Source organism: Bison bison, unplaced genomic scaffold (genome assembly GCF_000754665.1).
Source record: "Bison bison bison isolate TAMUID 2011002044 unplaced genomic scaffold, Bison_UMD1.0 scf7180017845295, whole genome shotgun sequence".
NCBI classification, from domain to species: Eukaryota; Metazoa; Chordata; class Mammalia; order Artiodactyla; family Bovidae; genus Bison; species Bison bison.
In genome coordinates, this window is record NW_011475868.1 from 20221 (window position 1) to 32628 (window position 12408).

At 50.2% G+C, this 12408-nt stretch overlaps 1 protein-coding gene across 1 annotated transcript in view; it reads right to left on the minus strand.

Annotated features, from left to right (window-relative positions):
- Positions 1–12408, minus strand: part of SLBP (stem-loop binding protein) — a 15776-nt gene that overhangs the window by 2985 nt on the left and 383 nt on the right. Inside the window, exons 2-8 of the mRNA XM_010833286.1 lie at positions 12365–12403; positions 12132–12248; positions 7725–7829; positions 5229–5288; positions 4790–4927; positions 4125–4274; positions 2626–2707 (exon numbers count right to left, since the gene is read on the minus strand). Of these exons, the coding sequence (XP_010831588.1) occupies positions 2626–2707; positions 4125–4274; positions 4790–4927; positions 5229–5288; positions 7725–7829; positions 12132–12248; positions 12365–12403 (691 nt within the window). The remainder of the gene's footprint in view (positions 1–2625; positions 2708–4124; positions 4275–4789; positions 4928–5228; positions 5289–7724; positions 7830–12131; positions 12249–12364; positions 12404–12408) is intronic.

Genomic DNA, 12408 nt, shown 5'->3' on the forward strand with positions numbered 1-12408 from the left:
GCGGGGGCGGCAACGAGAGGAGTTACCCCGCGTCCGAGGTCAGGGGCGGCGGCCAGGAGGAGATACCCCACGCCCCAAGCCTGAGGCCAGGGGCGACAGGCGGGAGGAGCTACCCCACGCCCCTAAGCCCGAGGCCAAGGGCGGCGGCAGAGAGGAGCAACACCACATCCAAGGAGCCGTGGCTGCGCGGGCGCAGGAGGGCCTAGAGGAGCTATCCCACACTGAAGATCAGGAAGGGTGGCGGTGAGGAGATACCCCTCGTCCAAGGTAAGGAGCAATGGCTGTGCTTTGCTGGAGCAGCCGTGAAGAGATACCCCACGCCCAAGGTAAGAGAAACCCAAGTAAGACGGTAGGTGTTGCAAGAGGGCATCAGAGGGCAAACACACTGAAACCATACTCACAGAAAACTAGTCAATCTAATCACACTAGGACCACAGCCGTGTCTAACTCAATGAAACTAAGCCATGCCCGTGGGGCAACCCAGGACGGGCGGGTCATGGTGGAGAGATCTGACAGAACGCGGTCCACTGGCGAAGGGAATGGCAAACCACTTCAGTATTCTTGCCTTGAGAACCCCATGAACAGTATGAAGAGTTTCCAGGTTACTAGTCCTCAAAAAGCGTCCGCGGTAACTGTGTTCCTCTCGGAACCTCTGTCCTCCTCATATGTCTGTGTCTGCGTCACTTCCAACATCTCGCGCGGTCACAGGACGGGGGGGTGCAGGTGGCCCCACGACTGGAAGGACAGGTGCCTGTTTACCAGGCTGGCAGATGGCAGGCAGGAAGGCAGCCGTGCACTTTGATTTTACCTGCTCCTCAGCTCTTCACAGTATAAGCTGGTCTTATATAAACCCTGAATTTTTCAAGAAAACATCTACTACTTCTAGTTTTTAACCTGTTTTTCCATTCAGTGGGCAGGATATTTATACATGCAAGTACTGTTGCAGGCTCCCTAACAAGTGAGAGCTCAGTCACTTCAGTCATGTCTGACTTTTTGAGACCCGAAACACTGCAGCCCACCAGGCTCCTCTGTCCATGGGATTTCCCAGGCAAGACTACTAGTGTTGCCATTTCCTCCTCCAGGGATCTGCCCGACCCAGGGATGGAGCTTGCACTGCAGGCAGACTCTTCACTGCTGAGCCTCCGGGGGGGAAGGGGGGCGGCGGGCCCTGCGATAACAAAGGCATCTTTGCTGTGAAGTGCTGTTGCGTGTGTGGCTTGTACACACGCAGAGAAGAACTTGCACTCAATCAGTAACCAAGGAATCAGAGAAGGATTCTGCACACTGCTTTTCATCTTTCGAGGTTTTTTTTTTCCTACTCCAAAACATGTACTTTTATTTATTTATTTTTTATATGCTGCAAAAAGCGTTATTGTTTCCATATGGTCCAAGGCTTGAGAGAGGGCTCCAGGGTGTTAAAAAAGCTGCCTAGTAGCTGCAGAGAGGGGCTTCAGGCAGCCCTGATGTTAGGTGGGTTCTTCAATGGCCACTGGTCTCCAGAAGCTCCTAGTCGTGCTTGAGGGTGAGCCTTTCGAAGAGATACTCGCCCAACCCAGCCTGGGGACCAGCCAGCCTGCGGAGGTTGGTCAGGTGGTCACCCATCTTCTTGATGAGTTTCACTTCCTCATCTAGGAAGTGGTTCTCCAGGAGGTCACAGATGTGGGAGTCTCCTCGGGCAGAAGCCAGGCCATGCAGATCCAACAGGGCTTGATTCAGGTTCTTCTCTACGAGCAGGGAGGCCTCCATAGCGTCCTGGGTTTTACCCCACTCATCTTGAGATGGCTTCTGTACGTCCAGGAAGAGGGCACGGCCGCCACACTGGTTTTGCAGTTTCAAGAGACGCTCCGCGCCCTCGCGCTTCTCCTTGGCCAATTCGCGAAAAAAGTGACCCACACCCTCCAGGGCCACATCGTTGCGGTCGAAATAGAAGCCCAGAGAGAGGTAGGTGTAGGAGGCCCGCAGTTGCATGTTAACCAGGCGGTTGACGGCGGCCTCCACCTCGGTAGAATAATTCTGACGAATCTGGGAACTCATGATTGGTCGGTAATAATAAGGAGTTAAAAAATGGTGGCTGGTCCCGGTGATCGCGGACAGCTGAGTGGCTGACTCCGAAGGTTGCGACTGGAAAAAAGGTTGGAGGGTGGTTGGAGGCTGGAGCAAGGGGCATCCCTGGGTCTGTTCCGTCCAAGCACTGTTGAAGCAAGAGACAGATCCGCGGGGCCGCCGAGTACACTTCCAAAACATGTACTTTTAAAAAATTGGCAAATGTGGGGAAACCCCTAGGCCAAAGCATCTCTCCACTTATGACAACTAGCCGGTGATCCTGTACCAGCAATTCACCAGCACGAACTATACAGCCTGAAACTAACGCTAATGACAAGACCAGAAAAGACCTTTTACTTTTAAATGAAGATGGTGGTATCGATTAGTCAGACTGAACCCAAAATCTAAAATAAGGATCCATCAAATCTGATATTTCAATAAAGTCAGAGAAAGAAATAAGGGCCCCTTCTTCTAAGCATCAAGATCAAATTTCATTCTAAACTTTGGTTTATCAAGGGGCATGTGTCATAGACAATTAACCTGGAACACTCATGGGAGAGTCACCCGGGGAAAGGTACTTACGAAGTTGTCCTGAGAGCTCGTCTGGGACTCAGAGCTGCTTTCTGCGGACTCAGTCTCCATCTCCCCGAGGTCCACAGGATGTCTGTGCAGTGAACACACGCGCGTCAGCCACCACGTGAGGGGACCAGGAGGCACGCAGTGCAGATGAGCATGCCAGGCTGGTTCAGTGAGACACCGCCAGTGCCATGCCGCACGCACGGTCCCAGCACCTCCTCCGCCCTGAGGAGGGGACGCCCCCCACTCCTCCCCGAGGAACGCTGGCAGCAGCAACCACGGGCACAATGCCCACCGCGCTCAGAGCACACAACAAGCTGCCCACTCCTGCGCGAGGCCAACTGTCTATACACGCCCACAAGCACCCTCTACACAGACGTGACGACAGTAAAGCCCAGTTTGGGGGGACACACGCTGACCAACCAAACGACACATCACCACTCATGTTTCCAATTTCCTGCTCAGAGAGAACGGGTGCGTCTGTGAAGGTGAGGCCAACTTCATAAAGATGCGTATTAGACATCGTTTCAAACCTGACAGTTTCTAATAAATGTCCCTGACTCAGAGCAGAAACTCAGACATCTGGAAGACTAACTGGGTCTCTGAGGGAGGGAGACGTTCAGATGAGGGAGCTGAGGAGACAACCAGACCAGCCTCCGTCTCCCTGCCCAGCCAGCATCCTGACCACATGGCAGCAGCTCAACCCGAGGCCTTCTCCACAGACAAAGAATTGAAAAAGAAAAACCTTCCATAGGTAAAAAAGAGAAAGCCTCTCACTTTTACACTGCTGTTCAGTCACTAAGTCATATCTGACCCTTTTGCAACCCTGTGGACTGAACACTAGGCTCCTCTGTCCATGGGGTTCTCCAGGCAAGAACACTGGAGTTTTTCCTTCTCCAGGGATCTTCCCGACCCAGGAACTGAACCCGCATCTCCTGCACTGGCAGGCGGACTCTTTACCACTGAGCCAACTGGGAAGCCCGTTTTCACTGGAGCATAGCTACTTTATGAGCTCGTGTTAGTCTCTACCGTGTAGCAAAGTGAAGTAACTACACAGCATGCCTACTTGTCGTGTTTAGTCCCTGAGTCACCTTCAACTCTTTGTGCCCCATGGACTGTAGCCTGCCAGGCTCCTCTGTCTGTGGGATTTCCCAGGCAATACTGGAGTGGGTTGCCTTTTCCAGGGGATCTTCCCAAACCAGGGGATCAAGCTCGAGTTTCACTGAGCTGCCTAGCTCAACATAAACTACTCAAGCTTTTCAAAATGTTTTATCTTAAAAAACAAACAAAACGTCATGTACCTCTACTAGGATCAGTTTGTTGTAGCTACAAACAGTAAGTCCAACCCAGGAAGCACACCGCTCCCTCCAGCCTCTCCCGGAGCCCACACCGCCCGCTTCAGACACAGCAGAGAGAGAACAGACAGGACACAGGATGACGGCCACACAGCAACAGAGCCGCTGCCATCACCAGAGAGGGAGGACAGGACGCCAACAGAGACGTACATTTCTTGCAAATCGCATCCTTCTTCAGCGGGGGGATCCCAAAAATGCAGAGCCACCTTCCAGAGTCTGATCTGCTGGTCCCACGACCGCCGACTGTACTTCTTGAATTTGTTGGGGGTTTTGGGATGAACGCCGGGCTGTCGAAGGTGCCTACAGGGAGAGAGGGGTGAGCCTGGGGCACACCTAGACCCACGTGTGAACACGCTGAAGAGCGCTGCCTCGCCGGCTGCTCTTCGCTCGCAATGCACGCTCCAGCAAAGGACACCTGCACTCAGTCCAGCAGCTCCCGTGCCCTGTGAAGCTCCCGTGCACCCTTGTGCGGGAAGCAGGAAGCAGCTGCTGACGCAGACTGGGTAAGGCTCGCGTTCTTCTCTAGTAAAAGCTTTACAACCTGCAACCTGAACTGAACTTTCCCCGTCATGTACGTAACAGTCTCACATTTACAAGACAGCTGTGATTCCTGACAAACGTTACCTAACACTCTAAATTACGAAAATGTTACTTGTCTTCGTGTCCTTGGTCTCGCAGTCACCAACGTGTTCCTCTTTATGTAAGTGCCTGAAGGTCATTAATAATGCAGCTCTTAGCAGGTGAACTACACCCAGAATCAGGTTCACCACCTACGCACGTGACCTGGCCAGCCCATGCCGGCAGCGCAGGACTACCTGGGGACTTCTTTAATGTAGCGGTCGTAGGCGATGGTGTTCTTCCCATAGTTGATCTGCTTCTGTCTCCGCATCAGGACACTTTCATCCGTCTCCAAGTCGGCTGGTAACGCAGACACAGACTCCTTCGAATCCGAACTAAACAAAATGAAATTCACACAGCAAACCTCACAAATAAGATCATTCCATAAGAAAACGTGTAAGCACAGTAACAGAGCACTCGCCCGCTGGGTTTCCAAACTGTATTAACTCCAGAACAGTCTAGAATCTCTGAATATATGGAGATTTAGTACAGGATACGTATTTCAAATCAGTGAAGAACAGAAAAAATAGAAAATACTACTAAGAGTCAGCGTTTCACGTTCACACGTTCACATTATTTTTCATGAATAAGTCACAGGGTTACTAATTAGAAAAGAAATGATTACACAGCATTTACCTTCCTGATGATGACTTTCTCTCTCTTCCAAAGTCATTGATGAGGAGTTTCCTTTTATATCTGAGAGCAAAGTAAATAAATGTTGCTGTTTTTACAAAGGTACAGAAATCAACACAATGCTTCTAGAGCCACAAAGCCTCTCTGAGGATGTGGTCTGGTAAGTGGATTAAGCAACAGTCACAGTAAGGTGGCTTCTTTTATTTTCAACCTCCCTCAATCACCATTCTCTGGTGAGAAGATAAGGCTACTTGCCAAGACCATACAGGATACTTAAAGCAACCAGTTCTGAAAGCAAACTACTGCCGCCAGTTAAGTAGTGAGACCATGGAAATTTACATCTCTCTTAACCCTGAAACCTTCAGGAAAAACTCAATGTGAGCTGAAATGAAGTCTTTACTTCTAATACCACAATCACTCATTAATGAGACACATGCCTGTTGGGCACCGCTCACCTTGGGAAGACTGCACACCGTCCCACCCCCACCCTCCTTCCTTGTGGATGCACTGGGAATTTGCTTTCTAGCACAGCAACAACCAACACCCAACTTTGCAAAGGTATGTCATCAACCAAAAAACACACAACAATCTGACCTGGAAACTGCCTCTCGCTAGATGTTCACGCTAGGCGCCAAAGGACGCCACGTGCTGCGGTGCCTCACCCTGTCCCAGGTGTGCGGGGGCCCCAGTGAATCTGGATACCAGGAGGCTATGTGTGTCTGGAGCCATCGCGTGAGAACTGGAACATTAGGCCATGAGATCATTTTCTGTAGGATCTCATTCTTTCTGGAACCGTTTCAGGTATGACTAAGGGATTCCCTGCTGGCTCAGAGGGTAGAGTCTGCCTGCAACGCGAGAGACTGGAGTTCAATCCCTGGGTTGGGAAGATCCTCTTGAGAAAATGGCAACCCACTCCAGTATTCTTGCCTGGAAAATCCCACGGACAGAGGAGCCTGGTGGGCTGCAGCCCATAGGGTTGCAAAGAGTCAGACATGACTGAGCGACTTCACTTTCGCTTTCAGGTATAACTAAAGCCCATTTTCCAATTTTCAGGCTGTTGGTGTGTAGCATGAGCCAGCTGCCTTGACATACAGCGAGCTCACTGCTCACCCCTCACCTCCTGGTGGGAAGTAAGGCAGACCATGATAGCTCCATCACCTAGTCTGCTCAAAAGCAGCAGCTTTCCATCAGAAACGGTGTGATCCAGAGAAGAACAAAGAGGAGTCCAACAATAGGAGAGTCAAGACAGACAGGGTCTCCTTGAATCAAACAGGTGCTGGAGACGGTCCCCAGCAAGGGGCGACAGTGGGTATCAAGACACACAGCACTGGGGCTCCACAGTCCAGTGGTTAGGACTCTACACTCCCAATGCAGGAAGCACAGGTTCAATCCTTGGTCAGGGAACCAAGATTCTGCATGCCAAGCACAGTCAAAAGGAAAAAAAAAAATACACAAGCACATGATCAGAATTGTTATAAACCTTGTGGGCAAACACAAAACTGCACAGACCAAGTTAAACAGCCTAACTTTTCACAGCTGAGAAAAACCAGCATCTATATAAATACAACTCATTCAAAATACTGGAGCCTGTCAACTCCCAGTTCACTCTCCTACCCAGGCAGATTATCTGCCCACATACGTCTTAATGTCCGAAAGAAATTAAGTGGTCATAACCAATCCCAAGTGTGCCTGTGTCCTTTCCAATGGAGGCAGCTCTGAACACCACTGCCCACTGCAGACGGAGAGGAAGCAGCCTGGCCCCACGTCCCTGCTTACGGTAAGGACAGGCCTTCTCCTCTGAATTAAGAACCAACAGACTCTTGGCTCAGTATCCTTCAGTTAATCTCAAGCCACAGCATTTTAACTCAAGGCTCCTTCAGTGGATTGGATGGCATCTATCAAAGGAAGAAAGGCCCCAAAACACCAGGGAGAATGTAATCCTGAGATAAGCAGGGGTGAGAACGCCATCATCTTCTGAACTGTGAGGAGCTGAGGAAGAGGAAGTAGCTTGAAACTGAACTTGCACACACACAACTTAGGGCCGGCCTGCAAAGGGCTCACAGGCCCCGAGTCAGGGACCCCCTGCACTCTGGCACTTCTGAGCTGTTACCTGAGGCAGGTGGCAGTCAAGAGCGCACGCCCCAGTGGAGTGGAACAGCCAGCGTGGCAGGTCAGAGCACACGGCCACAGCTGTCTGCACCCAGCCAGCCACTGCCCACCCACAGCCACCTCAGGACAGCCCTAAGACATTGGTCCATAAACGTCAGTGGGCAGGCTCAACTGACAGGCTTAAGGTGTGGCTGGAGCCCACCCAGTTTCGCATCCAGCTTCCCATCCAGCAGGCCTGGGGTGGGGCCTGAAAACCCACATTTTTCCCAAGTCCCCAGGAGCTGAGATGCGGCTAGCTGGGGGCCCACCACCACTTCAGGACACGCCTCAAGTTTCATATACACTTTAAAGCACCACAGATGACACTTCACAGTGGTCTATAGTACGTACCTTGCGATTTCTTTGTTGACTCTCGTCCTCATTTCATCTTCTTCCACTGCACTCGCCCAGTCGGAGCATCTGGAACGGGGCTTGGGGCCTTCGGGAGTGGTAAAGCTGCAAAACAACGAAAAGGCACATTCGAACCATGACACAACTTTCAGTTTCCTTTCAAATCATACATCAGGAAATTTTCTGAGGTTGTTTGGAGAGTGCCAACAAAATGGGCTCCAGAGTAATCAGCTCCACTAACTCCCTAGATCACCGGGTTCCAGCAATTCACTCCAAGCCTCTCTGGGCTCTGTCTGTTAAACAACCGTGCACTCCCTATGTGCCACTGTCAGCTAGATCATGAGGACACAGTCCATGCAGGGAAAGGCAGACCAAGTCAACAGTTTTCATCAGCACCAAGAAGTGCACTTATCTAACCCAACTTTTTCTGTAAAAAGTTTCATTTTTTTAAAAGGATTTTAAAGAAAGAGTGCAGCTACTACATTTTCAGTGCTAAGCAGAGTGACCCACACCTAGTAAATGTGGCTACTATTTATTTCCAGATGCATGCAATAACGGTTCAGAACATATCACATCATAATTAAAATGTGGGGAATAAAAACATCCTTCAGCGCTCTCACCACATCAGGGCTGGTCTGATAAGGCACCCCTAGAGTTGGATACATTTAATCTAGGAGCTCAGGTCTATCTAGAACTCAAGGAAATCTTCAGTCAGGTTCAGGCAATTTGAAAGCACGGGGCTTGATGCCAAGAATTCTGGCAGCTAGAATTGTTGGTATGTCTGTTACTTATAGATAAGATGTAAACTCACGTTTTTATCTTTCTTCCTCAACTTTCTGTTGGTCACTACTCATACATCAAAAAGAAAAACTAACTTCAACTGCAACAATAAGCAATTTTATACATTCTAGCTGAAAACTCAATGGCATGCTTTGAAAATGCAACAGCAATAACCAAAGAATAATCCCCTTACGTAATTATCACTTCTTCCCTTAGTTACCCCAACCAGAAAAACTCAAATCCTAAAAACAAATTTCCACAGTATAAATATGGTTGGCAGGGTCTGAAATCAAATTAATAAACAAGTTAAAATGACTCAAGATTGTATCACAGACACAGAGTGTGCCGAGGGTTAGACATCAACACTCTCAATAGTGTGTCAAGAGGTTCAGGTCTGCATTTCAAGCCGTAACAGGTGCCTCAACTTTTTAAAGGTGCTGAAAATACTGAGAGTCCCTTGGACAGCAAGGAAATCAAACCATCAATCCTAAAGGAAATCAACCCTGAACATTCATTGGAAAAGACTCTGATGCTGGGAAAGATTGAGGGCAGGAGAAGGGGGCAACAGAGGATGAGATGGTTGGTTGACATCACTGACTCAATGGACATGAGCTTGAGCAAACTCAGGGAGATAATGAAGGACAGGGAAATCTGGCGTGCTGCAGTCCGTGGGGATGCAAAGTCAGACACAACTCGGCAACTGAACAATGCCCTTTTCCTCCATCTCACATTTTGGTAGCTCAACAGAAACTACCTTTTGTGGAACTGAAACTCATGTTTTAGATTAGGCAAATTACATTCACCACCTCACCCTAGCTTGGGATGAGAGTACTTGTGGGGAAAGTGCTCAAATGGAAGATAAAGCTTTATTTACACACTGAGCTAACATCCCTCCAAAGGGATCAGTTCTTACACCCATGGAGATGTGGATGGCTCCACTCTCCAAGAACCTACATGCATTCTCCACTGCCATCACAGGGGATTGTGGGAATAAAAGCACACAGCACAAACGCCAGGGGCAACGCCCCCAGGACAGGAACACTGCTGGCACAGGAGCAAGCAGGCCTGTGTCAATGTGAGCCAGGCGGAATCCCAGGGTACAGAGGGATTTCAGAGCAATTAAGCAGTTAAGGATTTAACATTTTGTCTTCAGTTAAAAGGGAGATCACTGCAGGGGTCAAAGCTTGATCTCAAAGATAGCTTTGTGATAATGCCAAAAAATGTTCAAAGTACTGTACAATTGTGCTCACTTCACATGCTGGCAAGGTAACGCTCAAATCCTTCAAGCTAAGCCTAAGAAGTATATAAATCAAGATCTTCCAGATGTATAAGCTAAATTTAAAAAAGGCAGAAGAACCAAAGGTCAAATTGTCAACACTGACTGGCTCACGGAGAAAGCAATGGAATTCCAGAAAAACATCTACTTCTGCTTCATTGACTACCTGAAAGACCTTGTGTGGAAAATTCTTAAGAGATGGGAATACCAGACCACCTTACCTGCCTCCTGAGAAACCTGTATGCAGGTCAAGAAGCAACAGTTAGAACCAGATATAGAACAACAGACTGGTTCCAAACTGGGACAGGAGTACAATAAAGCTGTGTATCATCACTCTGCTTATTTAACTTATATGCACAGTACATTATGCGAAATGCAGGGCTGGATGAATCACAAGCTGGAATCAACCGCCAGGAAAATATCAATAACCTCAGATATGCAGATGACACCACTTAAATCGCAAAAAGTGAACAGGAAGGAACTAAAGAGCCTCTTGATGAGGATGAAAGAGGAGAGTGAAAAAGCTGGCTTGAAACTCAACGTTCAAAAAACTAAGATCATGGCAACCGGTCCCAACACTTTATGGCAAACAGATGGGGAAACAATTTTCTTGGGTTCCAAAATCACTGAAGATGGTTACTGCAGCCATGAAATTAATAGACACTTGCTCCTGGGAAGGAAAGCTATGACAAACCTAAACACTGTATTAAAATTCAGAGACATCACTTTGCCAACAAAGGTCCATATGGTCAAAGCTGCGGTTTTTCCAGTAATCATGCACAGATGTTAGAGTTGAACCATAAAGAAGGCTGAGCACCAAAGAACTGATGCTTTCAAATTGTGATGCTAGAGAAGAGTCTTGAGAGTCCCTTTGACAACAAGGAAATCAAACCTGAATATTCATTTCAAGGACTGATGCTGAAGCTCCAATACTTTAGCCACCTGATGTGAAGAGCCAACTTATTGGTAAAGACTCCAACACTGGGAAAGATTGAAGGCAGGAGGAGAAAGGGGCGACAGAGGATGAGATGGTTGAACGGCATCACTAACTCAAAGGACATGAGTTTGAGCAAACTCCAGAAAATGGTGAAGGACGGGGAACCCTGGAGTGCTGCAGTCCATGGGGTCACAAAGAGCTGAACTCTACTTAGCAACTGAATAGTAACCTATTCCTCACATCTAGCCCCAGGGCTGTTAGAGCCTCTCCTCTCACGTCTTTCCCCAAGTAACCTCAAATCTTTAAAAGTCACATGTATGCTGATAACTCAATTTGTAATTTGTGCCTCCCAACCCAGACTGTTAGATGCTGCTTTCTCACTATCTTTTCTTTAGTCATCTGAAAAACTTAAAGCCTAATCACTGACTCCCTTCCCAGACCAGGTCTGGTCCACACCATCCTCTTCATCCAGGTCTCAAAGCTAGAGTCATCTTTGACTCCTCCCTGCACCAGCCCTTAACCTATCAGCAGGTATTGAGAGTCCTGCCTTAGAAGCCTACCCCTACACACTCCTTACACCATCTCCACTGCTCAGTCTTCAGCACCCCTTTCACCTGACTTGGCAGCGGCCCCCATCCCCTGCCCTTGTCCTCCTCTAGCCAGTCCTCATACTAGCTAATGCATCCCCACCTGAGGGCCCCGGTGTGTGGATCCTCAAGGGACCACCTCCCATCTCATCCCGACAGAGGCCACGGATCTGAAGAGCATGCCGGCCTTCACCACCGGACACCCCCGCGTGCACTCTTCAGCCACTCCTGTTTCCCTGAAATACCTTGTCTGACTTGCTGACCCACCTGTATCAGAGTATAAGCAAAACAAAAAAAGGAACCATGGTTGGCAGGGTGTCTTGACCTCCCCAACACGCTGCCCAGCCTAGAAAACACTTAGGTAAACTGCCAGCTGCAGAGGTGCGGCCAAGGCTCCTCAGCCGGAAGCGCCTCAGGAGCGTCAGGGTGCAGAGAGGGTCCTGGAGCCTAAGTCCTGGTTTGCCTCCTGGCGCCCACCTTCTGTGACTGCTGCAACACCAACTTTCCCGACTCTTTCACGGGTGAGCCTGACTCGCCTTGTTGGAACGTTCTAGGAAGTTTGGGGTGGCCCTCAATGCCATCCCTGGAACCTAGCAGGGCTCGCTGACTGAGACTGAGCCAGTTTTGTTGACACCCGTCACTGAGACACCTCCTCGGATCCTCAGGGACCTCCCAGTCCTGCTGGGATGCCCAGGGGCCAGGACTATTCAGGGGTGCTGCCCCAGGGGCGCCCCGGGTGCTGCTGGTGACCCACCGGCGCCCCCCAGTCAGTCAGTCATGTGCGGGGAACCTCCGCCCAGGCCCCCGGAGCCGCCGCAAGGGCCCACCTCTCGGGTCTGTGACCGCTGGGCGGCCTTGCGAGGCCCTCGGCGTCTTCGGGCTTCCGGTGCCTCCCGTCGGCCGTGCGCTTGCGTCCGAGGCTCCAACGCGCGGGGGGCGGAGGGCTGGCGACGAGAGACCGCGTCAGAGCCAGGTGGCCTGGGGCTCCCGCCGGGACCCCGTCCGGACCCCGCCCGCCGCGCGCCCGCCCGGAGGACCCGGCGCGCGGCCCGGACCTCACCTGGCGTCGCTGTCGCGACGGTTCTCGTAGCCGGCGGGGCTTCG